This window comes from Rosa chinensis, chromosome 3 (assembly GCF_002994745.2).
Source record: "Rosa chinensis cultivar Old Blush chromosome 3, RchiOBHm-V2, whole genome shotgun sequence".
NCBI lineage: Eukaryota > Viridiplantae > Streptophyta > Magnoliopsida > Rosales > Rosaceae > Rosa > Rosa chinensis.
The window spans coordinates 14,531,436-14,557,723 of NC_037090.1; the positions used below are offsets into that span (position 1 = coordinate 14,531,436).

A 26,288-nucleotide genomic window follows, 5' to 3' on the forward strand; every position below is an offset into this window, starting at 1 on the left:
TCGACACAACGAAGAGCAGTAACCAGCCCCATACAATCCATGGTATGCCGCCGCCACGATCTGGTTGCTAGCCACCTACTCCATGTTTGCACCGTCGTCGAACCCCAATCGCCCATCAACCACGCCTGCGCAACCGCCTGAGAGGAGAGACGCATCATACAGAGCCCAGACCAATGAAGAAAAAGCAATACCTGAAGCCACGAGACTCCACGAACCAGTCCGGCAACACCCGCCATCCGTCGATGAGGCCAGAAGCCATGGTCGACGCGGAGGCGCCGCCGGACTAGCACTGAACAATCCCCTGAGTTTCCCAAACCCTAGTTTCTGTCTCCTGTTTTTGCGGAGGGAGGCGGGTTCCGTTTAAAACTTAATCTAACTTCTAAGGATATGCAAAAAAAAATATTTTTAAGTTGAGTTTTTTATTTTTCACCATTAGATTTACATTATGTGGTGGTTAAGCATAATTTTATTGGTCTAACCAGGTGGACACCACTGTGACAATCAATATGCCATAAATTGTCATCGTTGATAATTCCAAAGAGAAGATCGGAATGAGATCTAAGAGTAAGGGGTGATGCCCATTGGTGTTCAAGATAAAAACTTAGAAGAAGCTTTAGCTATTGTTGAAAAGAGAGGAAGATGTCGAGACTCGAGAGCATCCATGTTTGAATTTATTTTAGATAGAATGAAACATATTCAGTAAAAAATAACTTTCATCGCAAGCAATAAGGATTATATTGGTTGTCAAATGGGGGAAAAATGTTGCTCTTTGAGTTGAGGATGTTGAAGACTAAGCTAGGTATACGATCACCCGCAGAGTTAGAGCAAAGCTTGCGGCCAACCTTTTTCATTCCGGAGCCAAAAAATTTAATAATAATAATAATAATTTCATATGTATATTTTTCATTCCAAAGGCGTAACACGAAACTTGCTTAATTTAAAGTTAATCAGTTTTTTTTCATTCTAAAGCCAAATGTATCTTCCTTTCAAAAAAAAAAAAAAAAACCAAATGTATCCTTTTTTTTTTTAGAACAGAAAATAACCATTAATCAATAAAGCTTACAATGGGGGGGACATGAACCAATACCCCAAGAAACAGCAGTTACATAGACCATCAGGCCAAAGGGCCCAAACTCTAACTACCAGACGCTCATTTCCAAGGCTACTTTGAACATATGAACCCAAAAATTCCAGTGAAACCTCATAATCAACGGCATAGAAGGCAGCGTCCTCTTCAACACAGTGTCCGAAGGTACTAGACCACATGTAAATGATCGCTTACCAGCAAATTGACAACAAAAGTAAACCTGAGTTGAACAAAATCGTCCTCGTCCTCGGGATAGACACCATTTACATGGCATAACACCTAGACCAAATCCTATCTCAACAGAGTAGGAGACCCACCCTAGCTCAGAAGAGTAGGGACTTATTAAACCTAAACAAGCCAAACAGAAAACCCTAATGAAAAAACAACTAAAACCAAAACAAATTAAAACCATGCGGCACCAACAAGGCCCAAAAACAGAGGCCCAGCCCAACCCCCACTTTCCCCAACAGTAATCCAACAATGACGCAAACCGTTCCCGTCGCCGGCGAGCACCATCACCACCACCCTGCGGCCTCACCACATTCTGATACCGCCCTTCCACCTTGCCAAAAAGCAAGCAAAGTCTACACCCAGTTGACGACCGCATCCAGGTCCAAAACCATAACATAAACATATCCCAACAGGGATCCCATTTGCCACGATTTGACCGCATCCACCATAACCCCAATCGCCTGGTCGATGACACCATAACCCACCGCCGGGAAGAAAGAATCTGCCACAGCCCCAGAACCGTCGTCGCTCCCGATCCGAGAGGGACAGATCGAGATCGATCTGCCCAACCCGAGGTCAAGAACCCACCCTCCTCCCCTGGATCACGTCTCTGCCTTGAGGACTCGCCACTAACCATCAACGACATCCCCTCCTGGGCCGGAACGCAACGGCGGGATCGACGGTGGCGTTCGGCAAGGAGAGAACGAGCAGACTCTTGGTTTACGTTTTCTTCTCCGCGCGTGGGGCACGTTCCCTTGGTCGCGTCTCAACCAAATGTATCCTTCATAATGACAAATAAAGTAGATTTATCTATTAATAAGTGCACCGACTAACTATTACTCGTCATAATTATATTTAGAATTTACAGCTATTCTAAAACAATTTTTCTAACTCTGCCCTACATGCATCATAAAAGAAGAAAGCTAAGTTGATTTCAAGTTCGATTTGATATACATTAATCTTCTTTGATACAAAGCTTTCTAGAAGTCACTGAAAAATGATCCCTTTCTAAATCCAAATTCACACTTCTATTGTTTATTCTAAAAGAGTCTAGTCTCTATCCCCAAAACGCAGAAGCTTATTCTCAAAACGACTGTACCAACAACCACTCCTTGACCAGCAACAGAACCCGCCAGCCAGCCACCAGTCAAACCCCCATACCACTCTCTTTACGACACGTGTCCATACCCTTCAAATGCCCAGTTACCTCTTATGATCACACCACAACCGCGCGTACATCTCTCCCACGTCGCACGATCCTAGCCGTCCATCTCTTAGGACTAGTTTAGCGCCAACTAGAACCTCCTCCCCGAAGTTCTTCCTATATATTCATTTGCTTTCTGTCTCTGCTCTACTCAGTCCCCGAGCACCAGTGAGCAACCAGTGTCATTCCGAGTATTCAGACTCTATATTAATTTTCAGATAAACGGTTTGTTCTTTTTTCATGGGGAAGTGTTATCCAACTGTGAGCGAGGAGTACCAGAAAGCGGTTGAGAAATGCAAGAGAAAGCTGAGAGGACTCATCCAAGAGAAGCACTGCGCTCCTATAATTCTCCGAGTGGCGTGAGAACTCTTATTATTAAATCACTTTGTTTTGTTTGTTTGTTGAGAAATTAACTAACTAACAGCTGAGTTATGGGCGTCAATGCTCAGGTGGCACTCGGCTGGGACGTTCGATGTGGCAACGAAGACCGGAGGGCCGTTCGGGACGATCAGGGACCCTGCGGTGCTGGCTCATGAAGCAAACAAGGGACTCGAGATTGCAGTCAGGATTTTGGAGCCGATCAAGGAGCAGTTTCCGATTCTCTCATATGCAGACTTCTACCAGGTACATTTGCGTTAGCAACGTTGTGCATGCTAAAGTATATGAAGATCTAAGTTGTTAGGAACATGTGGTTTCGATGGGTTTTGTCAATTTTAGGCTTTACTAACTAACGTACTGTTCCAATTCGAGTCCAGTTTTCTTTCAGTGAGAAAGGGTTGGGATTAGGGTTTCGAACTTTCGATCATTCTCCTCCTATCGATGTTGCGCCAAAAAAAAAAAGATAAATAAAAAAATCCTTCCATTTCTTGGACTGAACCTTGACAGCTTTGAACGATAAGATACGTAAATGGAACTTGCAGCGAGTTATTTCAATTAGAACTATGCCTCCAAACAAAATTAGGCAGGGGTTGGACTCGAATGGGGACAGTGACTACACTAAAGGTGTACAGTTTACAAAATTGAAGCTATGTATGTTAATGCATGTGATTGGTACTAAACTACACTAGATGACTAAATTTGTGATTTGGCCTTGATTGAAATTGGGATTGTGTTTTGAAGTTGGCTGGAGTAGTAGCTGTAGAAGTAACAGGAGGGCCAGAGATTCCTTTCCACCCTGGTAGACCGGTAAGTGAACAGCTTCTGGAATACATACAATGATTAACTCATTTTTGCTTTGTTTCTAAATATGCAATGTAGTATTGATAGTCCTGTATTGTTGAATTGCTAGTTCATAAAATAAAGTTACTTGGCTGATGAACTTTGGTTGGTCTTATGATTAATGACATTGACAATGCACAGTACAATCAAAGGGCGTGTTGAGTCTCAGTATAGTGCACTCATCTTGAAGCAGATTGGGCCTTTCTTGATTCTAATAGAGATTAATTGGCTTAACATATAAATCTTGTTAGCAGAAATTCTAAATAGCAAGAACTCATTGGTTCAAATTTCTTTTAATTTTCTGAAAAAACCTCTCTTGTACTAATTTCAGGACAAAGAAGAAGCACCACCGGAAGGTCGCTTGCCTAATGCCAACAAAGGTTTGTATTTACAAAGTCTTAAGTTGTACAAGTGCATATGATGAAGATGTAAATGCTTATTGTTGCTATACTTAAAATGAATATAGGTGTGGATCATTTGAGGGATGTGTTTGGCCATATGGGTCTCAGTGACAAGGACATTGTTGCATTATCTGGTGGACACACCTTGGTCAGTTCTTCATGACCACGATCAGCATTGGCTTGTCTGATTTACTGATACAGTATTATAGCTTTACATTTTTACTCTTGGGATTTTCCGATACAGGGTAGGTGCCACAAGGAGCGCTCTGGATTTGAGGGACCCTGGACAACCAATCCCCTCATTTTCGACAACTCCTATTTCAAGTAAGGACTCACTCTCATTTGAGTACTACTGTTGAATTGGTATCACCTTTGTTGATCAATTTGAACCTTATAACCGTCTCCTTAATTTGTACTACCACTGCATGTGTTGTTTCCTAATTGAACAGGGAACTTATTAGTGGAGAGAAGGAAGGTCTGATCCAGCTTCCATCAGATAAGGCTCTTCTTGAGGATCCAGTTTTTCGTACTTTTGTTGAGACCTATGCTGCGGTTTGTATCTTCTAATAATCCATTGTGTAATCTCAGTAAATTTTAGCTTGGCTTCACTCTATGGAGTACGTTATAATAATTTGACCCGATTGCGACTCTTGGTTTTGTTGTGATTTTGCTCTAATTAGGATGAGGATGCTTTCTTTGCTGACTATGCTGAAGCTCATTTGAAGCTTTCAGAGCTTGGGTGAGTACGTGAAGCAGTTAACCTTAGGAAAATCTTTGCATTTGTTCATCTATCTGAAAATTCTGACCATCTTTATATCATTATTTTTTCCCCTCCAGATTTGCAGATACCGAGTGAAGGAATTGTAAACAAGCTAGGTGGTGCCTTGTATGAATTCTCCTATACTAATAGACTGAATTTTTGCTTGTAATACTTTGTGCTGTATATTTGGTTTTCTGGCAATGTCCATAGAAGGCAAGCTATAATAACATGGCAGCTGCACTGCTAAACTAGTTGGGTAGTTGGGCAAACTAGTGTTTATAATCATGGGGAGAAATGACCCTATATATCTTGTGTTTGAAAATTGGAGTGGAAGTTATGTTTTTGTCTTTTATCAAAATAAGATTGTATTCGATCCCAAACCTAGCATCTAAATTCTAAAGCTATATTTTTTGATGCTGTCAATTGCCCAAAAGATTTATTTATTTAATTAGTTTTTTCTTATTAAAAAAAATCCATCAGAGTAATGTTAATAATTAACTTCTATATGGTTCGTTCGAATTTTGTGGTTCAATGTGGCTAAATTAGAGGCCACATATTTTGATTGCAAAAGAAAGTCTCATCAAGGGAACCTCTTTGCATAATGGAATGAAAGGATATACTGATAGAAATCAACTTGTTGCACGTAATTATGATGTGACCCAACTAATGATTAATCGCTTGATGAATCTGGCCAAGAGGTTCAGCAATTTAGCCAAGTGTTTGGTGGAGGAATCTGAAAAGGAAGAAGGCTAGCTTCAACCATATAAATCGTTATTTTCTGATATTTAGAAAATGAGGCACTACTTCTCTTAGAGCATCTCCAACAGTAGAATTTATTTTTTAGTTAAATTTAGCTAAACTTGTGAATTATAGCTATTGATTTAACAATGTTGTTCCATCAATGATAGCTATTTGTAAGTGATATATTATGTTTCATCGAATTGTAAACTGACATGTGGACAAAAGATGAGAGAGAAATATAACTTTTGCTTTAGCTATGTAGGATTCTCTAGCTAAATATAGCTAGCCAATTTAGCTAAAGTTAAATATAGCTAAGCTATAGCTAGTCTGTTGGAGCTGAATTTTACTTCAAAAATAGTTAAATATAACAAAAAATTAAATTTAGCTACTCTGTTAGAGCATCTCCAACAGTGATAGCTATCTTGATAGCTAAAAGTAGCTAAAATTGGAATATAGCTAGTTGAATATTGAGTTATGCTCCAGCAAATACCTAAAACTCAAGTTAAATTTAATTTTAGTTAAATTCTCTCTCCTATCTAACTAAATATAGCTAGGTCTTTTAGCTAAAGCTAAATTTAGCTTTTGTTTAGCTAGTCTGTTGGAGATCAAACTTAGCCTAAAACTAGTTAAATTTCAATTTTTTTTTGAAATAAGTATCCTGTTGGAGATGCTCTTAGTTTAGGAGCTTATTCAAGATTTTAAGAGAAATACCATTCAATTATTTTTAAATACTTATCAAGATTAACCGGCAAATATTAAATGCTTAAAGAACAGTCGATCATTTTACTAATGTGTTAAGTCGTTCACTTGTTAATATTTTAAAAACATATTTATCCAAAGACATATGTCATCAACAAGCTATTGGTTTGTCATAAAAAAAAATTAAAAAAAAAAAGTTATTAGTTGATGGTAGTTTTCGTATCCTGTTGAATAGAAATTTCAAATTCAGTTCACTTAAGGGAAAAGAAAGACATGCAAATGTCTAATAGTGTAATGCATAACATGTGTATTAGGTAGAGGAAATACCTTCTTTAATCTGTTCTGAATTATGTGAGTATGTTATATAGAGGGGACTAGCTCAAGTGGGTTGTATTGTATGGTCTTATACCATTTTTTTCCTTCTTGTGCAAGAGTATCCTATACTTCGATATTAAGAAATGTCTGATTATCTATACTATATCTTAACCAACTCCATGCATGAGTGTTTGGAGGGTTTGATTCCACTCCAAAGTGGAAGAAGTAAAGGCAAGCATGGAGGCATTAAAAACAACTATCTTTTTGTAAAGTTTGGACAAAGCTCCACTTATGTACAACTTTGATAAAGGCAAAAGAAAAGGAGAATGGAGCTACATTCTATTGAAGGACTATTATTGCTGCTGTAAATGAGATTAATTATAGATAAAATGGTATTATGCATATACGGATACAATATTACATTAATAAGAAATTCTTGCACAACAATCATAAACAACTAGTCAACAACATTTTCACAAAGAAGTGGGTCCACTGCCATGCGAGTCCGTTGTATTACCATATAAGTCCCTGCCATATTTAATAATTTTTATTATGTTAATTTCATGTTAAACAAGTACAAAAACTAGGCTAGACCTCTGATGATATAGGGTCAGCGATTTAGTCAAGCCGTTGTCCAAGCACAAACCACAAGGAGTTGAACGTTTTACTTGGTACAATCTTGGAGCCACTAATGACAAGTGGAAATGTTTTGCGTGAACATTAATTAACACCATTTGTTTATAGGTTTCAAATTGTTTAGTTCTGTTTGGTTTCATTCATTAAGTTTTGTATTCTTGTAGTTTTTTTTCTTTTTGAATCAATCTGTATTCTTGTAGTTAGGTTCTTGATCAAGCTTACATGGAATGGTAGGTATTATATCGATTATTTATTTTTGATAGGAAGATACAAAAGCCTATAATGGTTGTTTTGGTATCTAGTGACTTCTAAAGTTCTAGTAGGACTCAATAATTTGATTACAAAGTTGATAATGTTATTCTACTTAGTTTAAGATTATCATGTGTCTTTTGATATGAGAGGTCATATCTTTTAATCCAATACAAACAAACAAATAAGAATCTATATCTCGACGAACTTGAACTGAAAATATGTTGAGATTGAGAAGAGAATGGTTGTTATCAGATCATCATCGACTGAATTCTAAATTCATAAAGTTGGTTTTTAAATGTTATTTACATTTATAAATACTAATTAATAAGATTTTGAATTGAGTTAGAATTCGTCCATATCAGAAATTTAATTTTCTTCTAATTGTACGATAGATGTAAATCATGTAATGATCAATCTTAATTATGATGCAATGTTCTAAGATCTCGTTTGGGATTGCTTTGCTTTTATAAAAATCAGCTTTTGTTCAAAATTTTAGGTTTTAAAAGTCACAGCAATACCAAAGTAGTCCTAATTGTTCTAAATTCTTTCTCTTTTTATATTTTTTTAACACTGAGTCAAGCTCTTCTCTAGCATGTATTGCATAGAATGAGCCAAATTTATTTTCTTTCACATTTAAAACCTACTTTATTTAGATTGGAACAATTGTACAGTTTTCTGAAATCGTGAGCTATGCCTCATGAATTTGGCATGGTAGTCTTCTGCAAATTAAATTAAATATGACTTCAGAGTGGACATGCAAGGGAGAAAATACAAGCATATTCATTTAAACATCTGCCTATATTTTCCATATATAATGCAGCGCAATAGAATCACCAGCGAAACCGCTCATGTACTAGATCAGCAATTAAGGATTTCACTTAAAAAAAAGAGGTCAATGTATAAGTTAGTTGGTAATTATTCAAGTCGGTCTTTTATGGTATGTTGAGATTTATCATGAAAAGTGATGCAAATTTAAATGAATGTGATGTGATTACGAGAGTTCTTGAGGGACTAAGGGAGTCGGAGAAGCGGGAGGTAGAGTGGAGGACTCGCGGCGGCAGGAGTGGTAATAGAGTTGTCTGAGACTCTCTGAGGACGAGAACTTGAGGAGACTACTAAATAAAGACTTGTATAAATTTTGTTTATTTGGGCTGATATACCTATACCTAACAAGTTTTTGGTCAATTTTTCCTTGAGCTGTAGCTCAAGCAACCATTCAAATGATTACTCTTCTACATCTAATTGCATGAAAATCAAACAGATCATTATAAAAAACATTTATATTTGGATGAGTAAATCATTCTAAAATCTCCATAACAAATCTATATGACACATAACATGACGTTTACGTTCTCCAGAGATCTCACGTCACAATGTTTGAAATGAAAGCTAAGAAAACCAAACCCCTTGACGAGCCGAGAGTTCTTCCTAACGCAAAAAAAAAAAAAAACTAAAAAAATATCCCTCAAAACGAACGAACAAGAAAAGAAAAGAAAAAGGCCGCGATGTGAATTTGACAGTGGGCGCAAAAACAAATGGCGGGACCCGCAACCCTACGACTCGAAGTTCTGTGATGTCGGAATCTCAAATGGCCTCATCCCTCACGTTGGACTCTGACGACGCTTCTCTTTTTCTCTTCTCTCGTGGGCCCCCACGTGCACCACCACCAGTTGCAGAAATACGTTGGACTTCTGTTCTTCTCCACTCCGTAGACTCCTTCTCCCTCCAAATCACGCACTCATTCACTCTCTCTCCTCTGTTTTTTTTTTTTTTTTAATTTTCTTTTGTGGGTTTGTTTGTTGTTTTCACTTTGGATTTTGCATTTACTTTTCCTCTCAGTGCCTTTGTGACTTTATCTCCCTGTACCTCTCACACACATTCATATATACACCCTGCTTCCTTTTTCACAGAGCCATTTTTTATATGGTCTCAGTATCTCTCTCCCCCTCTTTTCAGTTTTCACACCACCATGGAGAACACCCTTCTCCTTCTCTCTCTCCTCCTCCTCCTCCTCCTAGTTCCTTCCTCTGCTCAAATGCCAGGTACCCTTCTTTCTCTTTCTGCTTTGTTTCTTTATATATCTCTGCATAATCTTTGTTTTACAAGTCCTTTTCATCTTGAATTCAATCCAAAGCCTTCACCTTTCAATTCCTTTTTTTTTTCATTTGCTTTGGTAAAGCTTGCATCTTTATCTGTCATAAAAAAAAAATTCTAATCAGATACATGTATTTTTTTGGGAAATTTTTGTTCTTGTATCTTTATGAAGTATAAATCAGTTCAAGCTTTAATGAATTTAGCATCTTTGCGGTTAGTTTCGTAGTTAAAGTTAATAACTTTGCATGCAGGAGTAGTCTGATTAGATAGGTGTGAATTTTGGTGAAACAGGGTTTGTTAGTTTGGATTGTGGAGGTGAAGAGTTTTTTACTGATGATCTTGGTCTGAATTGGAGTCCTGATGAACTTCGTTACGGCGAAACGAGTTTTATAGAGGTTTTGAATGAGACCAGGAAGCAATACACTTCGCTGAGGCACTTTCCTGCTGATTCCAGAAAATACTGTTACACGATGAATGTCACAAGTAGGACTAGGTACCTGTTGAGAGCGACGTTCTTGTATGGAAACTTTGACAGCAACAATGTTTATCCTAAATTTGATATTTCTGTTGGGGCAACTCATTGGTCTACGATTGTGATTTCGGATGCGAATACTATAGAGATGATAGAGCTGATATTTCTGGCTACTAGTCCTACTGTCAGTGTGTGCTTGTCCAATGCTACAACTGGGCAGCCTTTTATATCGACCTTGGAGCTTCGACAGTTCAATGGTTCGGTTTACTATACTGATTATGAACAACAGTTTTACCTCAGTGTCTCCGCTAGGATTAATTTTGGTGCAGATAGTGAAGATCCAGTTAGGTATGCTCTCAATATATTGGCTTCTCTTCAATGTTTTAAACTGCTGCAAATCAAACTGGACAATATGCCTTGAATTAGATAATTTGAAATTGGAAAACTATTTTGTTCTAGAAGATGCATATTTGTAATTTGAACCCTCTTTGTCTTTGGCAAGGATGTGTAATTTTGAAGGATATGCATTTCTCTTATATTCAGGTACCCTGATGACCCTTTTGATAGAATTTGGTTATCAGACTCCATCAAGAAAGCGAATTACCTTGTTGACATTGCTGCTGGAACCAAGAAAGTCGCAACCAAATTGCCAATTGATGTTAATAGGGATGACCTGCCTCCTCAGAAAGTTATGCAGACGGCTGTAGTTGGTACAAATGGATCATTGACTTACCGGCTGAACCTGGATGGTTTTCCTGGTACTGGCTGGGCAGTCACCTACTTTGCAGAAATTGAAGATTTGGCTCCAGATGAGTCCAGAAAGTTTAGGCTAGTACTTCCAGGAAATCCTGAACTCAGCAAAGCTATTGTTAATATTGAGGAAAACGCCCAAGGAAAATATCGTCTCTATGAACCAGGATTTACAAACTTATCGCTTCCATTTGTATTATCTTTTAGATTTGGGAAAACATCTGATTCTACCAGGGGCCCTCTCTTGAATGCAATGGAGATAAATAAGTATCTGGAAAAAACTGATGGGTCTCAAGATGGTACGTTTATTATTGGTATCTAACGTGATTTGTTTCTAATTTGCACATTGTATGCTTTTGGTCATCATTTTCTCAGATGAATCATCTGAAGCTGTAAAGTAATATGTGAGATACTGGGTTTGTATGGCTTGCAGGAGCTGCTATTGCTAGTTTCATTGCACAATACTCATCTGCAGACTGGGCACAAGAAGGTGGTGATCCATGCCTTCCAGTTCCATGGTCTTGGGTTGAGTGTAATTCTGATGCACAACCAAGAATCGTTAAAATGTAAAGATTAATTTCTTCGTGTCTTAAGGTTTTTTTGTATATTACTACTGCTTCTGCTTGGTAGTTATAGTCCACTGCATATTTTAGTAGAAGTTTCACTCATCTACTGACAACTGCTTTTGTTTACCTTGCCTTGCAGTAAATTATCCAGTATGAATTTAACAGGGAATATCCCTTCAGACTTGACAAAGTTGAGCGGTTTAGTTGAGTTGTAAGTTTCATATTGTACTCATTTTTTTTCTGGTGTCAACTGTTTGCAAGTTTAGGACTATAAAACTTGATGTTCCTGTTATGTTTTTCTCTTCTAATGACAGATGGCTTGATGGGAACTCACTGACTGGTCCAATACCCGATTTCAGTGGATGTGTGGACTTGAAGATCATGTAAGTAAAATGACTTCTTCTTTTAATGCTGTTTTTTTTTTCTTTTGTCCAGAGTTAACACTAATAAAAGAGCTTTTCACTATATAGTCACCTGGAGAATAACCAGTTGTCGGGTGGACTGCCATCCTCTTTGATGGACCTGCCAAGTTTGAAGGAACTGTAAGTTTTCTGGAACTTGTAAATAATTTCCTTATTCTGTGAAGATGACAGGTGTGCATGTTGAAAGTCACATGGTCCGCCTTTTGTAAACTAAGTGGGTAGCATATAGCCCCGGACTTCCACATACTTATTTTCACAAATCAACATTGTATTACAGCTTAGAAGGCCTTCCATATAGCAGTGTGATGTAACCGTATCTGGATATATGGTGCCGGTCCATTCACTAACAACTTAAGTTTTTGGGCTCTACTGGTTGTCTAACATGGTATTAGTAGTCGCAACCTCAAATCCTCAGTCTTGATTTGCAAGTTTCAAGGTAGAGCTGCATATATGAGTTTCTGTTTCGTCTGCATCTCCACATATAGGATGGCTTGTGAGAGTTTGATAGCTTGATATATGTTGTCAGCCCTTCTCTAATAGCTTAAAACGAAGAGCACACTTTCTCTAATAGCTTAAAACGAAGAGCACACTTTCTCTAATAGCTTAAAACGAAGAGCACACTTTCTCTAATAGCTTAAAACGAAGAGCACGCTACTAAGATATATCTTACCCGTTCTTTTTTCTTTTTTTGAGGGAAGATATGTCGTACCTTAAGTGCATGTCTATTTGGGAAAAAAAAATACACAGATGATTCTTACAATTCGGAGCTTGGAAAACAAGGACCCCCGTGAAATTTTTTTATGCCGCTCTTTTCTCTTAGTTTTGGTGTTCTGATGGATGAATCACACAATAATTCTGATGCTTGCAGGTATGTGCAAAATAATTTGCTATCTGGAACTATACCATCGGGACTTGACGACAAAGTGGCTATGAAGTGAGTAGTGCATTTTGGTTTTTACGTATGAAGATGATATACACAAATTAAGAAAAGCCACTGTAGTAAACTTGCCTTGTTTATGTTCCCTACAGTTATAACAAAATTAATAATGAGTGTCCTACACTGAGTGTACCTGATATTTTCTTTCTTAAATTGATATTTCAATGCTGGTTATTCTGTACACATATACATCTACATTGTGGTTCAAAAAAATCTACTTTTCTCTCAAAATTGTCTGATCTCTCTGTAGTCTCGTCATCTGGGCCTTCTCTAGGTCTACTCCAACATATAATCACCAATTTCTGCTTTGGCTTCTGACAGCTACACTGGAAACATTAATCTTCGAGAAGGGAGGAGAAATGGTAGCCGCAGAAATATTATTATTGGTACAACAGTTGGGGCTGCTGTCTTAATTATAGCCACCATTGCATCCTGCATACTCTTGCGCAAAGGAAAAAAGAAATACCATGAGCAAGGTATGAGTTTGAAACAATCTTAGGGATAAAATTGTTCTATTTCTTTTATTTTACAATGTGCATGAACATGATGACATTATCCTAACTTCTTGTAGACAAACTTAGTCACCCCTTACCCGTACAAAGGCTAGAGTCTAACAAGAATGATGCTCCCACTGAAGCTGCACACTGCTTCACTCACTCTGAAATTGAAGAGGCTACTAGAAAGTTTGAGAAGAAGATAGGTTCTGGAGGTTTTGGAGTTGTTTACTATGGTAAAACAAAAGATGGAAAGGAAATTGCAGTTAAAGTGCTAACCAGCAATTCCTTTCAGGGAAAGCGAGAATTTTCAAATGAGGTCAGTTTTGTATTATTGAACCCCTTCTTACAATTTTGGATGTTGTTATTATCTTCCCCTGCCCTTCAGGTTGCTTTCCTTCTTTTCTGAAAATGCTTAACCCTGTATTTTTTTCTAGTACCCCTTTGCATCTTGAACTTTATGAAACTGTTGATGAATCCTCTTTTCCTTAAATTTACATTTATGTGAATTTGAAAACAAAAATGGTGGTGACTGATTGGAAGTCCCTACTAATTTATTCAAAAACAGAAGGAATGTAAATAATCCCAAACAGCTAGGGTTCTGAACCAAAGTGGACCAAGTGTTTCCGCTTAACATTTGTACAATTGTTTGCTTGATTTCCTTCGACGTATTTTCTCTAAATAACCAAATCTTTTTTCTTTATACCTCTTTGAGCGAGTAAATGGAAAAAACAAGGATCTTTTAAATTTCGTTGTTCCAGAGATATCCTATCACTTTGAGCTCACTTATTATTGTTGGGCTTTGGAGATAAAATCTTATGGACTGACATGTGCCTCCATATGATCTAGGTAACTCTTCTTTCAAGGATCCACCACAGAAATCTGGTCCAGTTTCTTGGGTATTGCCAAGAAGATGGTAGAAGTATGCTTGTTTATGAGTTCATGCACAATGGAACTCTCAAGGAGCATCTTTATGGTGAGCTACTAAGTTCATATGTATTTAGTGGAAATATAAAGTTTATGATGGCCAACCAGTTTTAATTTTTTAATTGTTTGTAGGCCCATTGACACATGAACAGAGAATCAATTGGATCAAGCGTCTGGAGATTGCTGAAGATGCTGCAAAAGGTCTTACAAGCTGAACGATTTGAATTTACTATTTCTTCTTTTCATTTCACTGACAGAGAGCTGTGTCCCTTGGGATAGAGTATGAACTTGATTCGTGTACTTTCTCATGCTTGTTCAGGGATCGAATACCTTCATACAGGCTGCGTTCCAGCCATTATTCATAGGGATTTGAAAAGCAGCAACATTCTAATTGACAAAAACATGAGGGCAAAGGTTTCAGATTTTGGTCTTTCCAAACTTGCAGTAGATGGAGCATCTCATGTTTCCAGCATAGTTCGGGGCACTGTTGGCTATCTGGATCCTGAGTAAGGCTTTATTTCCTTTTAACATTTCTGCTTTATTTTGTGACTTGAGATCAGTCAAACATCATATTGACATGAGTTGAATATGTTATTGCTGCTATGTCATGTGATCATTTAGCATATCCTTGCTTTGGTTGTTGCTCCTTTTGTTTAGCCATTCGAGCTTAATGGTTATGATTATTCCAAAACCTTCGAGATAAACTCCAGCACAGGACCTGCTTAGAATTATTAACATGCAGAGGGTGCCTTATATATTTATATGAACACCTAGCAGTCAAGTCATACACATGCCACCACATACAGAAGCTTCAGTTCACATAGGATTTCATTCTTTCACTACCCATATTCGTGAGCATAATAAGTAATTAATTTTCCTCCTCGTCGGTGTTCAGGTACTATATCTCCCAGCAGTTGACAGACAAGAGCGATGTTTACAGCTTCGGTGTCATTCTTCTTGAGCTGATATCCGGTCAAGAAGCGATATCTAATGAAAACTTTGGTGTTAATTGCCGTAATATAGTCCAATGGGTGAGTTTGGTTTTCTTTCCTTGAAAGTTTAGTGCATTTTAAACTTGTGATCAATTGCCATTCATTATACATTACCTTATTCACTTCCACCAAATTGGCTTGCATGAAGTTCCTATAAAGCACTTATTGTCAGTAATGGTTGTATCCTAGGCAAAGTTACACATCGAAAGTGGGGACATTCAGGGAATCATTGATCCCTCGCTGCATGATGAATATGACATCCAGTCAATGTGGAAGATAGCGGAGAAAGCTTTGATGTGTGTTCAAGCACATGGATACATGAGGCCATCAATTTCAGAGGTTCTCAAGGAAATCCAAGATGCAATCTTAATGGAAAGGGGTGCAGCTGCAGCAAGAGACGGTAACTCAGACGATACATCGAAGAATTCAATTCATTCTTCGTTAAACTTGGGTTCCTTGGATCTTGGTGGAAATGATAATTACCTATCACTTGATGAGTCTATTGTGAGGCCAACTGCTCGATAGCGATGCATTTTTTCTTCTACCATATTCATTTGTTGTATATTTTCTTTACTATGACTGCCCCTACTGGGCACGTAAGCAGGTGAAAGGTTGAATGGCTATGATGTGTTGGGTTGCAAATTTTGATCTTGCAAATTATTGGCATAAATGTGGATATGTAATGTTTTTTTTTTTTTTGGTTTGTAAAGCACTGATGTTCGTAAAGGAACCAGAGGCCTATGTACACCAACACAAATTTAGAAGTTGTAGATGACCGAAGTCCTTTACTTTTTGTTCTTATCAATGTCTGAAGTTGCTCCTCCTCACTAATAGAGGCTCTCATTGGTTCATATTTCCGTGTCCGAATTTAGTACCAATATACAGCTGAGTGTAACTAGTTCATCTTGCTAGAACATACAAATCATAGTATCATACCACATCCGGAGGCAATCTTGGAAACTTGGTCATCTTTTTACTACTTGTACTAATATTATAATTTTGTTGTCTGATTTTCTTTTTTCAAGCATAAAGCTTCTATTCCTTAAGAAAACCAGATTACAACCATGAGAATTTAACGAGTTAGCCTCAATGTCTTCCAATATTCTGGAAAACCCAGGTCCGCTCACCTCCCTGTATGAATATCGGTAACAAGCATATCACTAGCGATAACAGACATGAGCCAAGGAGCAGCTGACACTAAAGAAAAGCGCCCATTTTCCCGGTCTACACAATAAGCAATAAAATGAGCACCTGGCACTAAAAGAAACCAAAATTTAGTAATAAGTATAAATGATTTTCAACCATTTTCTGAGCTATTGCCTCTTAGCGAGGCAAAGATCGTAAACCCAAAATATGAACCAAAGAGGGCAATAATCCTAACCCCTTTGTTACTCAAATGCTTTCGAACAAGCGTTGGAGTTTAATCTGCCGCCAGATAATTACTGAATGACGTCTCCGATTGCCTGCAAAGTACATTGGCAGAGAGGAGGAAGTGTCTTATACGGTCATAAACTTGATCAACTCAAACAGTCGTCAGGCAAATCATCTTTTCGTTTTGGGCTTCTGGTTACTGTGAGTACGGGAGAGTCACCCAATTTCATTTCACTAAGTTTTCAAAATTAACAAATTTTCAAGTATTTGTAGCAAAATGATCATTATGCCAATGAAGAATCATTATGCTGATGTTAACGTAACGTTCGCCCCAATAAAAATTAAACGTAAAAGACAACGACATCTAATAACACAGGAGATTTACGTGTTCACCCAAAACTCGGCTAGAGTTTAGGGCTACGTCACGGTTGTTTGCCAGTGGTTTCACTATAATCAAATAAATTTGGTTAATTACACTATATGATCGTTTAGCTATATAAAGAATGCAGCTGAATGGAGGGTGATACAACATTTGAAGATCCTTAATGTATGAGTAGCTCTAAGGCATGAGCAGACGTCTCATCATGTGTGAATGTGAGGCTCCTTGATAAGTTTGCCAAGCTGATGTGGAGCATGTTCCCACATGTTCGCTCCTGACCGGTTGTTCTGCTTGGGCAGAAGCATCCACGAGCACAGATGAGCCTGTTTCCAAACTTTATCCAGTAACTCAAAGAACAATGGCATCCTTACGTGCTCCCAACTCTAGTGGAACATCTCAGCTGGGCTGGCACCAAAGAGACCAACACCATCTGAGACTAAAATTTGTAAGTTCAATTCAACACAGACATAATGGAAATTCATTTTTGAAACTGGAAAACCCTGAACGCTAGCTTGGACTACATACCTTAAAAGTTCAATTCAACACTGGCTTCATCTTAGATTGTTTCTTTCCAGCCCATATCATGATTATCATCCAAAGATCTCAGATTAGATGGCTAACAGTTGCTCTGTAGAAACCAAATCCCCAATATTGACAATAAAGGGAGCAAATCTTGGCTTGCTGCAAAACGATAGGAAGAGTTGGTATACACGTTCACGGATATATTTACAAAGAGTGCAACACTAAACAGAGGGTCATACCTGCATTGTGAAAGCCATTAAGAGTTTTCAATTCAGCTCCTTCCAAGCTAGTAATGATTTTAAAAGGGTATAGGAAACAGAGTTAGCCCAATAATCATACACCACCACTTTGGGGGACAATTCGGAGGCACAAACTAAAAGCTTCGTCAGCTGACAGGAAACCTGTGGGTGAGCCGGCGAGTCATTAAGTCATAGATTTTCTCACATTATGTGCTTTCCACTGAAACATTTGACTCTGCCTTACATAAGGTCTTTAATTTTTTGGATGAAAAGATCTATAAATGTTTCAAATTTGACAAGAATCTATTGAATGCAATAAAACTTCACTAAGTTGTATGTATTTTCCTTCAAGCAATTAAACACATGTAGTGAGTTGATAAGATCTTAATGTAGGTTTTAATTTTTACTTAGCTTTAAGTATATAAAGAGAGGAATATATGTTCCTGAACAATTAGACAACAAAGCAATGAGAACCAACAACAATTTTTTTCTTTCACATATGAATAAATCCTATAAAGCTGTTTAAGAGATAGTACAGAATTAAGTCAATTAACCAATAATTTGAAAAGCTTACCTTGCCTTGGTGCGGAACTTCATGAAGTTAAGGGATTGCTTAGTGCTTATAACGTAAATGGATGCAAGTAACCCTCCACAGGAACAGACCCTCTTCTGTGTGTTTCAATGAAATAATCAATGCAAAAGAAAGAAGAAGAAAAAGAAAAACAAATTTTATCTAATTGATGCCTCATATGACAAGTGACAGGGATCTGCATAAGCTTCTGAAACTGAACAAGGCAGCTTCATGACTTGGATGTCTTAAGAATGAGAAGTAACTTATAACTTACAGACAGCTGTAAAAGCTCTTTCGAAATTCACCTCTGAATTTTTTAGTTTTTATTTTTGGCTCTGAGAATGCTTTGGCCTTCACCAAATGACTGCTTATGGGTACATGACATCCATAATCTCAAATACAACAGAGCATCTGGCAAGGAACAAACCCAAACGTTAATAAAATCTCGACAATTTTTGTGAAGTTTCACAAACAGAAAAGGAGGATTCTTGAGCACAACTCTTGAAATCCGAAGACAAAGAAGACAAGGAAAGCTACCTGCTTCACCAATTAGCTAGTTTCGATCATCCATCAGACAGATTGTTGCTATGCAAAGATGTCCCATTTGATGGCTATAAATTGCTTTTAGTACAACAGAGCCAAAAATGATGAAAACCTAGTCCACAACTAGAGCAACACATATGAAGGGTCAGAAGAGTCCACCTGTATGCTGCAATCTGTCGAGAGATTTTCCATGCAACAGCTTCCACGGTAACAATGATTTCTCTATGGAAAACAGAGTTGGCCAAATAATGTTACACCACTGATTTGGAGGACAATTCAGAGGACAAACTGAAAAGTTTTTCTGATGAAAGGGAACCTTGGGATATGGGCACGAGAGGCCTACCAGTTTAGCTGACTCAACCACTCCCCATATGGTGTTTCGGAAAGCCTGCAAATCAAACAAGTCCCATTCTTGAATGACGCTGTAGTAATATGGAAAACAATCCCAACCCTACTCTATTGCTTTCAAGTAATAATGTCGAATAGCAAAGACTTCACCAAGTTGTAGGAAGCGTGTAACTTCTTCCTATAGTCTCAATCCCCAATAACAAAGACCTAAACCATTCTACAAACTTCACCCGGTAATCATTTTTTTCCAGGGAAATTAACACTATTGTATGCATGTATTCATGTTCTATGACTTCTATCAATGCTCGATACACCAGTCAGTTTAAGTGTCCGCAAACATGCATGTAGAATTGTTTACATACATCTCCATAGGAATGAGTAAATAACAATCATGTAAGAGAAATAATGGATCAGCAGAAGTACCAGGACTCTGTTTGCACAACAGCTATTCCTCTAATTTAGCAAAAACCTCTAGAAATTGTTTGCCAAAAACAAACTAGATGCCCCACTGAATGGATTTATTTATATATTTTGCTGGTAATGTAGTGACTACATAGATATAGAAAAGACAGAGAGATAGATAAAGAGACTAACTTACTTTTGCGCTCTCTTCAGCAACTCTATTGGATCTCCTGCAAACCTAAATGGGAAGGAACATAAACGAGTCCAATAGGTTATCAAACTCAGCATAATATATGCATAGCAAGAAGGAAATGTAGAAACACTGCCTCACTCTATACCTTAAAGTTGTCTTTATTGTAGGATTGCGCAAATCAAACTACAAGGCCTTAAGTATCAATCACCCTTTTCAATCACAAGAAGTATCAATCAATTATGCACTACATTATAGAACCGTGGGAGAAATGAAAAAAAAATTAGTAAGATGAGAAATGAAGTTTGAAACTCACCTCATGTTTATCTGTTATGTAACACAACTCTTCAGCATGTGGAGGTGTGATCTCCTCATACTTCCTATAAACCACACAGACGAAAGGATTATCAACAAGATCCATATTAGTTCAACAAGCACAACTAAACCCTCCCAATTTTCATTGATATGGGACTTACGAGGCAACCAGCAGCATTGAAGAAACACCAAGTAACTCAAGCATTTTCCGATTGAGAGCAATCAAAGATAGGAACCTATCAACATACGAAACGGTCAGGTAGAGCATCAGAGAGGAACTTCTTTTTCTCTGCAACTTCCACCAACCAATCTACTGAGACTCCTCTCATATTAACAGTAATATCATTCTGAGCCTTTGCTAAATAATCAGGAAAGGGAAGGGTTTAAAGGACATACCTTATTTGCCTCGATGTCGTCACTTTAAGAAATTTATTGTACTCTGCGTTGGTCAATTCTCGATTCTTATATCTCCAACTAATAGAAAAGAAGTTTGGTCAGTGCTAGATTAAAACAAGAAATAGGGATTTTCACAGCAACAAATATACAGATGAACTTAAAATTAGAAGAGAATAGAAGAATCAAATGGCCCAATTTAACAACAAGTTTAGTAATAGATGAAAAAAGGTCTTACTCTGGATGAATGGAAGATGACGAATCTTAGGCCACTCTGGGCCGCTCTCCTCCCTGCATCTTTCTTCTAGAAGGGGACTGTAGACGATGCGTATCTCTTTCAATTTGGTGAGGCGTTGCATAGCTTCCACAGAAGGTAGATACTCTAGACTCTCGCAGCAACAAATAGTCAGGTGCTCAAGAGATGCAAGGTTTCCCAACCATTCTGGAATATCCTCCACTCCCCTGAAGGTCTCTATTTTCAGATGTCTTAAAGAAGGCAAGTGTTGAATTTGTTCAGGCAGAGACTTGAGCTTAGGCCACCCGGCGATCCATAATGATTCAAGCTGTGGTATAGCCTGAAAAGCTGGGAATGCATCGAGCTCCGAGCAGAAAGCACCAATTGCCAATCTCTTCAAACGGGTGAAGCTGCAGGACTGTGACGATGCTGCTAACCCATCCGGTAGACATGTTAATTTATCACAAAAAGAAATGTTCAAGCTGCGGAGGGATGTGAGCTTGTCTGAAATTGGAATAGTCTCTTGATTTTGGCAATTTTGTATCGTCAAATTTTGAAGAGAGACAAGGTTTTGAAGAAAGGCACAACATTCTGGCCCAATTTGTGCACCTTCGCGGCCATCGATTGTCAATTGACGGAGTGATGTGAAGCCTCCTCGTGAAATTGGAATAGAGTCTAGATTACTTACACACAACTCTTGGAGGGATGTACTCAGACTTTCGATTGAAATGGATGGTACCTTGGGGCACAATTGTACTGTCAAACTCCGAATAGAGGTACAAAATTCCAGCCCACCCGGTAGACTTGATAATTCGGGACAGTCATATATATATAATTCACCAAGAGATGGGAGGCCTTGTGAAAATGGAATGGAAGTTATTTTATAGCACCAGCACACATTCAATGTTTCAAGGGATGTGAGACCACCGTGTGTAGCATCTGGGATGTACTCTAAATTGTCACAATGGCACAACCGCAGCTCTTTAAGAGAAGGTGTGAGTATCCCATCAGGTAAATATCTCAAATTCTCACAATAAAATAGCCGCAAATATGAAGGAGATGCACAGCGGTACTCAGATCCTTGTGATTGGGGAGAAGTACAAATTAATTCCGGACAAAACTCTATATCCAAATGTGCAAGATTCTTGTTGTTTTCGAACATCCCTTCCGGCAGACAAGTCAGTCCACTCACACCCGATACCGTGAGATGCGTGAGAGTGGTGAGTTGATTGCTTAGAATACTTGCTATTGGCATGCCTCCGCTTTTCATGCCTCCTATTTTCAACCTCTTGAGAGATGGAAAATGACTGGGAGCACTTGTCAATTCTGTACAGCCTGACAGGGTCAGCTCCTCGAGGCAAGGAAACACCCTACTTGCTCTCTCTACTGGCGCTTCCATCCATTCAATCAGGCTCGGTGCATCCTCAATATGCAATGTTTTCAAAGCAGGGAACAAAGGCTGTGCCTCCTTACTTGATCCATTTCCACAGTTGACATGGTCATCACCATAAAACTCAGATCCTATACAAGTCAGATTCTCCATTCCCTTGATCTTAACACAACTAAGATTGGCTAAATGCCCAAGTATTGGGACTCCTTCACATTTGTTGCAGCCCAATAATTCAATCTCTTTCAAATGGTTGGCTAGCAATAACCATGATGGAAATTTAACACCCATGAATTCATGAATCTCCAAAAATTCCAATCTAGAATGTGGTCGGAGGCCTTCTAGTACATCATCGTCATTCTCCACATTGTGGCTTGGCCTACCTAGCTTCCATCCAAGGATTAACTTGCGTATGTGTTTCTTCTCTACTAAGTTTGCTTTCTGCACTTCTTCTCCATCTCCCACATTTTCGAGTCCACAAATAGACAAGGTGTTGTGCAACTGGTTTAAACCACTCAATTCCTCAATTCTCGGACCTGTTTCTTTACCCACCTTGAGAAAAGGTAATGACCGGAGATTAGTGAATCGTCCCAGTATCCCACTTGGAACTTTCATATATCTACCAAAATAAATGTGCCGCAAGTTGATCAAATTTGCAATTTCCCCTGGAAACTCTTCAAGCTGATAAGGTATTTTCAATGTTTGTAGGTTATAAAGCTGGCCGATTGATTTGGGAAATGTTTTGATTCTTGTTTTCAAAACATTCAAATACCTCAAGTGTTTCAACTTCCCAATTGAAATTGGCAACTCCATAATGTCAGCCTTGTATAAATTTAAGACACGTAAAGATTTCAAGTTAAGTAAGTTGCTCTCAAGGACTTCTCCATTTGAAAAGAGTGAGCATAAGTTCCCCACTTTTGATACATGTTCTGCAAGATCATGCACAAGATCGTGCATCTTACATTTGGTAACATTACCCCCATAATCCTTTGTAACGTCTTGAAAAAAAGACTTGGCCAATAGGATTTTAAAATATTCATTACCTCTCTCCTCCATCTCTAGGTTTTTGTTAGAACAAGGGTGAAGCAATCCTTGAGCCATCCAAAGTTGGATCAAGTCATCCTTTTCAATATCAAAATCCTTGGAGAACATCGAGCAATATGCAAAACATTGTTTTAAGGATGGAGGTTTCAATTCATCAAAACTCAACTTCAAAATTGAAAGAATTCTCTTTTCTCCTTCTAGTGAATCCCATATTTTATTGTTTACAATTGATCCCCATTCGTCACTTGTTTTAGAGCGCAGCATATCTCCCAAAACCTATTATCAGTGGATTATTTGTTAGATTTATATCATATAGTAATGTTAAAATAATACTAGCTACTTAACATACACCGTGCACGTCAATTGACTTTTCTATCATTTAAAAAAAGAAGATTGTGACACTCTTTTCTCTTTTACTTGCTCTGATCAAGCAAGTTTTTCTACTAGACCACTTTAATCTCTATGGTAGTAATTGAAAAAAAAAAAAAAAAGAACAAGCAAAATATAGAAGTGTTACTATATAAAATAAATAGAAAAGAAGTGGATGGTCTGTGGTTTAAATGAGCCCTAATATAATAAAGCTTATATTTTGTTTATTTAAGTTTGCCATTTTTTTATATATTCAATATTATAATTAAGTTTGTCCTTAAGTTTATATAAGTGATGATTGGCTTCTGATGTTGCAAAATCAATAACTATTAGTTCGTATTCGAGGAACTGTGAGGAATAAGTGAATCTCAACTATAAGTATTAAATTCAAGTGTTGAAATTAAAACAACTTAATACTATACATTTATTCTCGACTGTGAGATTCATTTGTCAATTACAATTTCTAAATTTTTTTTTCTTTAGATAAGCAGCTCAGTTGCTGCGTATATGATGTTGTGTCGTATCACTAGAGGTTATTACCATATGTTGTATCCTAGGTGTTTTCTTGTCTTTAGTGTGTTGGTGAGCTGCTCTTACATGTGGTTTGACTGTTTTGGGACATTGTGGGGAATATTTTTTTCTTCATTTTGACTACAAGGACGTATCATGGCTTTCGAGATTAGTGGTTTGTTAGTAGTGCCTAAGAAATGCCAATTATTATGGTTAGAGTTTGTGCGTTATTGGTTCATGATGATTGTAGCCATTGGTTTCACAAAGATATCCTCTCTTCCGTTTTGATGTTAATAAGAATGTACCTAATTACTTTTAGCAACACAGAGTGCTACCAAATTTTGCAACTTACACCCACTAAGTGTTAGAAGTTATGACATTTTGAAATCTCTTTTCTAACAAAAAAAAAGGACATTGGATAACTTAAATTGGAGTACCAATTAAGAATAATAGTGAATGATATAATTAACATACCTTTGCCATTAATGGTAAACCTCCACACTTCTTAGCAATCTCTTTACCAATTGTCTCCTGCTCTTTGGACATAGGAGCACTCCCAACTGATATTGCTTTATCCTTGATTATAAGCCAACATTCGTCATCTGATAGTCTTCTCAAATCAGGCCTAGGAAGGGTCTCCATGACTTTTGCAACTTCGTCACTACGAGTAGTGACAATGATGCTGCTTCCTCGAGTGTCTTTAAATGTTAACAAACAACTCCTCAATTCTTTCCATTTCTCTGGATCTTCTCTCCAAACATCATCAAGCACTAGAAGGTATCTTTTATTTTCCAGCTTTTCTCGAATGAATTTACAAATCGCATCCTTGCTATGTATTGTGGCTTTCTCTGGTTCTAGAGATTCCAAAATTCCCCTTAAGATCGTCTTGACTTCAAACGGGGTGGATACACACACCCATACTTTTTTATGGAAGTGACTATCAATCTCTGCTTCATGATAGATTGATTTAGCCAGAGTTGTCTTACCTAGACCAGGCATTCCCACAATAGCCAGGACCGGAAGATAATTTTCTTCATTATAGTTTGACTTGATCAATGTTTTGACTACATCTGACACGACCTCCTCCCTTCCAATGATGAGCTTCTCATTGCTATCAAAGCTGGAGACGGTTTCCCTGTCAAGTACTTCAACATCTTGAGAGGTTGCATTTGCTAATGTCCTAGCAACCAACCCAATAGAGGCTGCATCATTATTCAAATTCACTAAAGATTTGTTGATCTTTTTAATTTTATGTGTCATTTTAAAGCGAAATGCAACCGGATTGTTGTGTGAAAAGAAATTTTTGACCTTTTTCTTCATATGGTTACGGAGTTCTATTTTGCGTCGGAGAACTTCATACCCAATTTCATCCAAGACATCATCGGCTTCTTGAGCTATGTCTTCAAGATCTTTCACCCACAATTCCACAGTCTCCCCGCGAACTTGTGAATGCTCGACATCTCTTAGCATAGCTTGAATCTTGAGGAACGAGTCACGCAGTTGTGCTAGATCTCCTTTGAAACCCAACACGAGAGTGAATTCTTGAGCAGCAAGCGTAGTCACCTTGGTCAGTATTCCCTCAGCAGCAAAATTGAGCAGAAATTCTGCCATAGCTTTCAGAACTCACGGCAAATTAAGCAAAGAGAGGTTTAGGTAGCTGAGAAAACAAGAAGTAAATTGAAGATACAGTGTACCTCTACTCAAAGTCATAATGAATATATAGACATAGCAGATGGCAGGGACTTGTATTAGAGTTGAATTTAGCTTGCGTCATTTGGCTGACTAGAGCGGTAAAGCTAGTAGCTGTACACAACCCAATTCCTTATCATGGATTTGGATGTGAATTTGTCCATACGCTATCTAAATTATAGATTTGATTCGGCCAAGTTCATAAATGCTGAGGCCATGATGGTGATGGGTGCTATTACCATGCCCTACACTATCGGTAGTGAAAGCAAAGAGATGCCCTCTGATTTTTGTATCGAATAGTCTTTGTCATACAAGAAAAGAAAAATAATTGAGATATGCTTTGCTTTTTGCAGAATGCATCTTCTTCTTTAAAAAGAAAATGATGGACCAACAGAATCAATGCAATCACGACTCTGGGGCCTCAAACTTTGAGCTGTAGTTGTACCTAACCTGGATCAACTTACTCCCTTGATAAAGAACGCAGACAACGACATTAGCAGAGAGGGGGAACTGTATTATATGGTAACAAACTTGATCAACTCGTACAGTTGTCAAGCACATCATCTTTCCGTTTTGGGCTTCT

At 37.9% G+C, this 26,288-nt stretch overlaps 3 protein-coding genes across 23 annotated transcripts; 2 read left to right on the forward strand and 1 right to left on the reverse strand.

Annotated features, from left to right (window-relative positions):
* Nucleotides 1–2,659: 2,659 nt before the first annotated feature.
* On the forward strand, nt 2,660–5,259 carry LOC112193157 (L-ascorbate peroxidase 2, cytosolic). 2 transcript variants are annotated; one of them, XM_024333211.2, is made up of 9 exons: nt 2,660–2,881; nt 2,972–3,146; nt 3,642–3,707; nt 4,072–4,120; nt 4,207–4,289; nt 4,386–4,465; nt 4,591–4,693; nt 4,822–4,880; nt 4,979–5,259. In XM_024333211.2, the coding sequence occupies exons 1-9, from the start codon at nt 2,763–2,765 to the stop codon at nt 4,995–4,997; spliced, it is 753 nt and encodes a 250-aa protein (XP_024188979.1). In that variant the 5' UTR covers nt 2,660–2,762; the 3' UTR covers nt 4,998–5,259. The 2 variants fall into 2 exon arrangements, with proteins under 2 accessions (XP_024188979.1, XP_024188981.1); XM_024333213.2 differs by lacking the exon at nt 3,642–3,707.
* Nucleotides 5,260–9,267: 4,008 nt separating this feature from the next.
* Nucleotides 9,268–16,049, forward strand: LOC112192819 (probable LRR receptor-like serine/threonine-protein kinase At1g67720). Of its 3 annotated transcripts, none has more exons than XM_040516626.1 (15): nt 9,268–9,586; nt 9,909–10,458; nt 10,654–11,159; nt 11,294–11,426; nt 11,566–11,637; nt 11,741–11,809; nt 11,897–11,968; nt 12,717–12,782; nt 13,107–13,261; nt 13,357–13,598; nt 14,129–14,255; nt 14,339–14,407; nt 14,526–14,712; nt 15,102–15,237; nt 15,371–15,511. In XM_040516626.1, the coding sequence occupies exons 1-15, from the start codon at nt 9,514–9,516 to the stop codon at nt 15,371–15,373; spliced, it is 2,460 nt and encodes an 819-aa protein (XP_040372560.1). In that variant the 5' UTR covers nt 9,268–9,513; the 3' UTR covers nt 15,374–15,511. The 3 variants fall into 3 exon arrangements, with proteins under 3 accessions (XP_040372560.1, XP_040372559.1, XP_024188466.1); XM_040516625.1 differs by having other exon boundaries at nt 9,270–9,586; nt 15,388–16,049; XM_024332698.2 differs by having other exon boundaries at nt 9,271–9,586; nt 9,930–10,458; nt 15,388–16,049.
* An 851-nt stretch (nt 16,050–16,900) lies between these two features.
* On the reverse strand, nt 16,901–25,773 carry LOC112191905 (putative disease resistance protein RGA4). Of its 18 annotated transcripts, none has more exons than XM_024331395.2 (15): nt 24,491–25,772; nt 20,710–23,413; nt 20,475–20,552; nt 20,240–20,314; nt 20,080–20,143; nt 19,912–19,975; nt 19,770–19,811; nt 19,167–19,211; nt 18,983–19,045; nt 18,818–18,891; nt 18,586–18,691; nt 18,284–18,378; nt 17,710–17,871; nt 17,474–17,629; nt 16,901–17,378 (listed from the first exon to the last, which is right to left on the reverse strand). In XM_024331395.2, the coding sequence occupies exons 1-3, from the start codon at nt 25,625–25,627 to the stop codon at nt 20,527–20,529; spliced, it is 3,867 nt and encodes a 1,288-aa protein (XP_024187163.1). In that variant the 5' UTR covers nt 25,628–25,772; the 3' UTR covers nt 16,901–17,378; nt 17,474–17,629; nt 17,710–17,871; nt 18,284–18,378; nt 18,586–18,691; nt 18,818–18,891; nt 18,983–19,045; nt 19,167–19,211; nt 19,770–19,811; nt 19,912–19,975; nt 20,080–20,143; nt 20,240–20,314; nt 20,475–20,526. The 18 variants fall into 18 exon arrangements, with proteins under 18 accessions (XP_024187163.1, XP_040372763.1, XP_024187164.1 ...); XM_040516829.1 differs by having other exon boundaries at nt 18,818–18,901; XM_024331396.2 differs by having other exon boundaries at nt 19,140–19,211.
* Between the last annotated feature and the right edge of the window lie 515 nt (nt 25,774–26,288).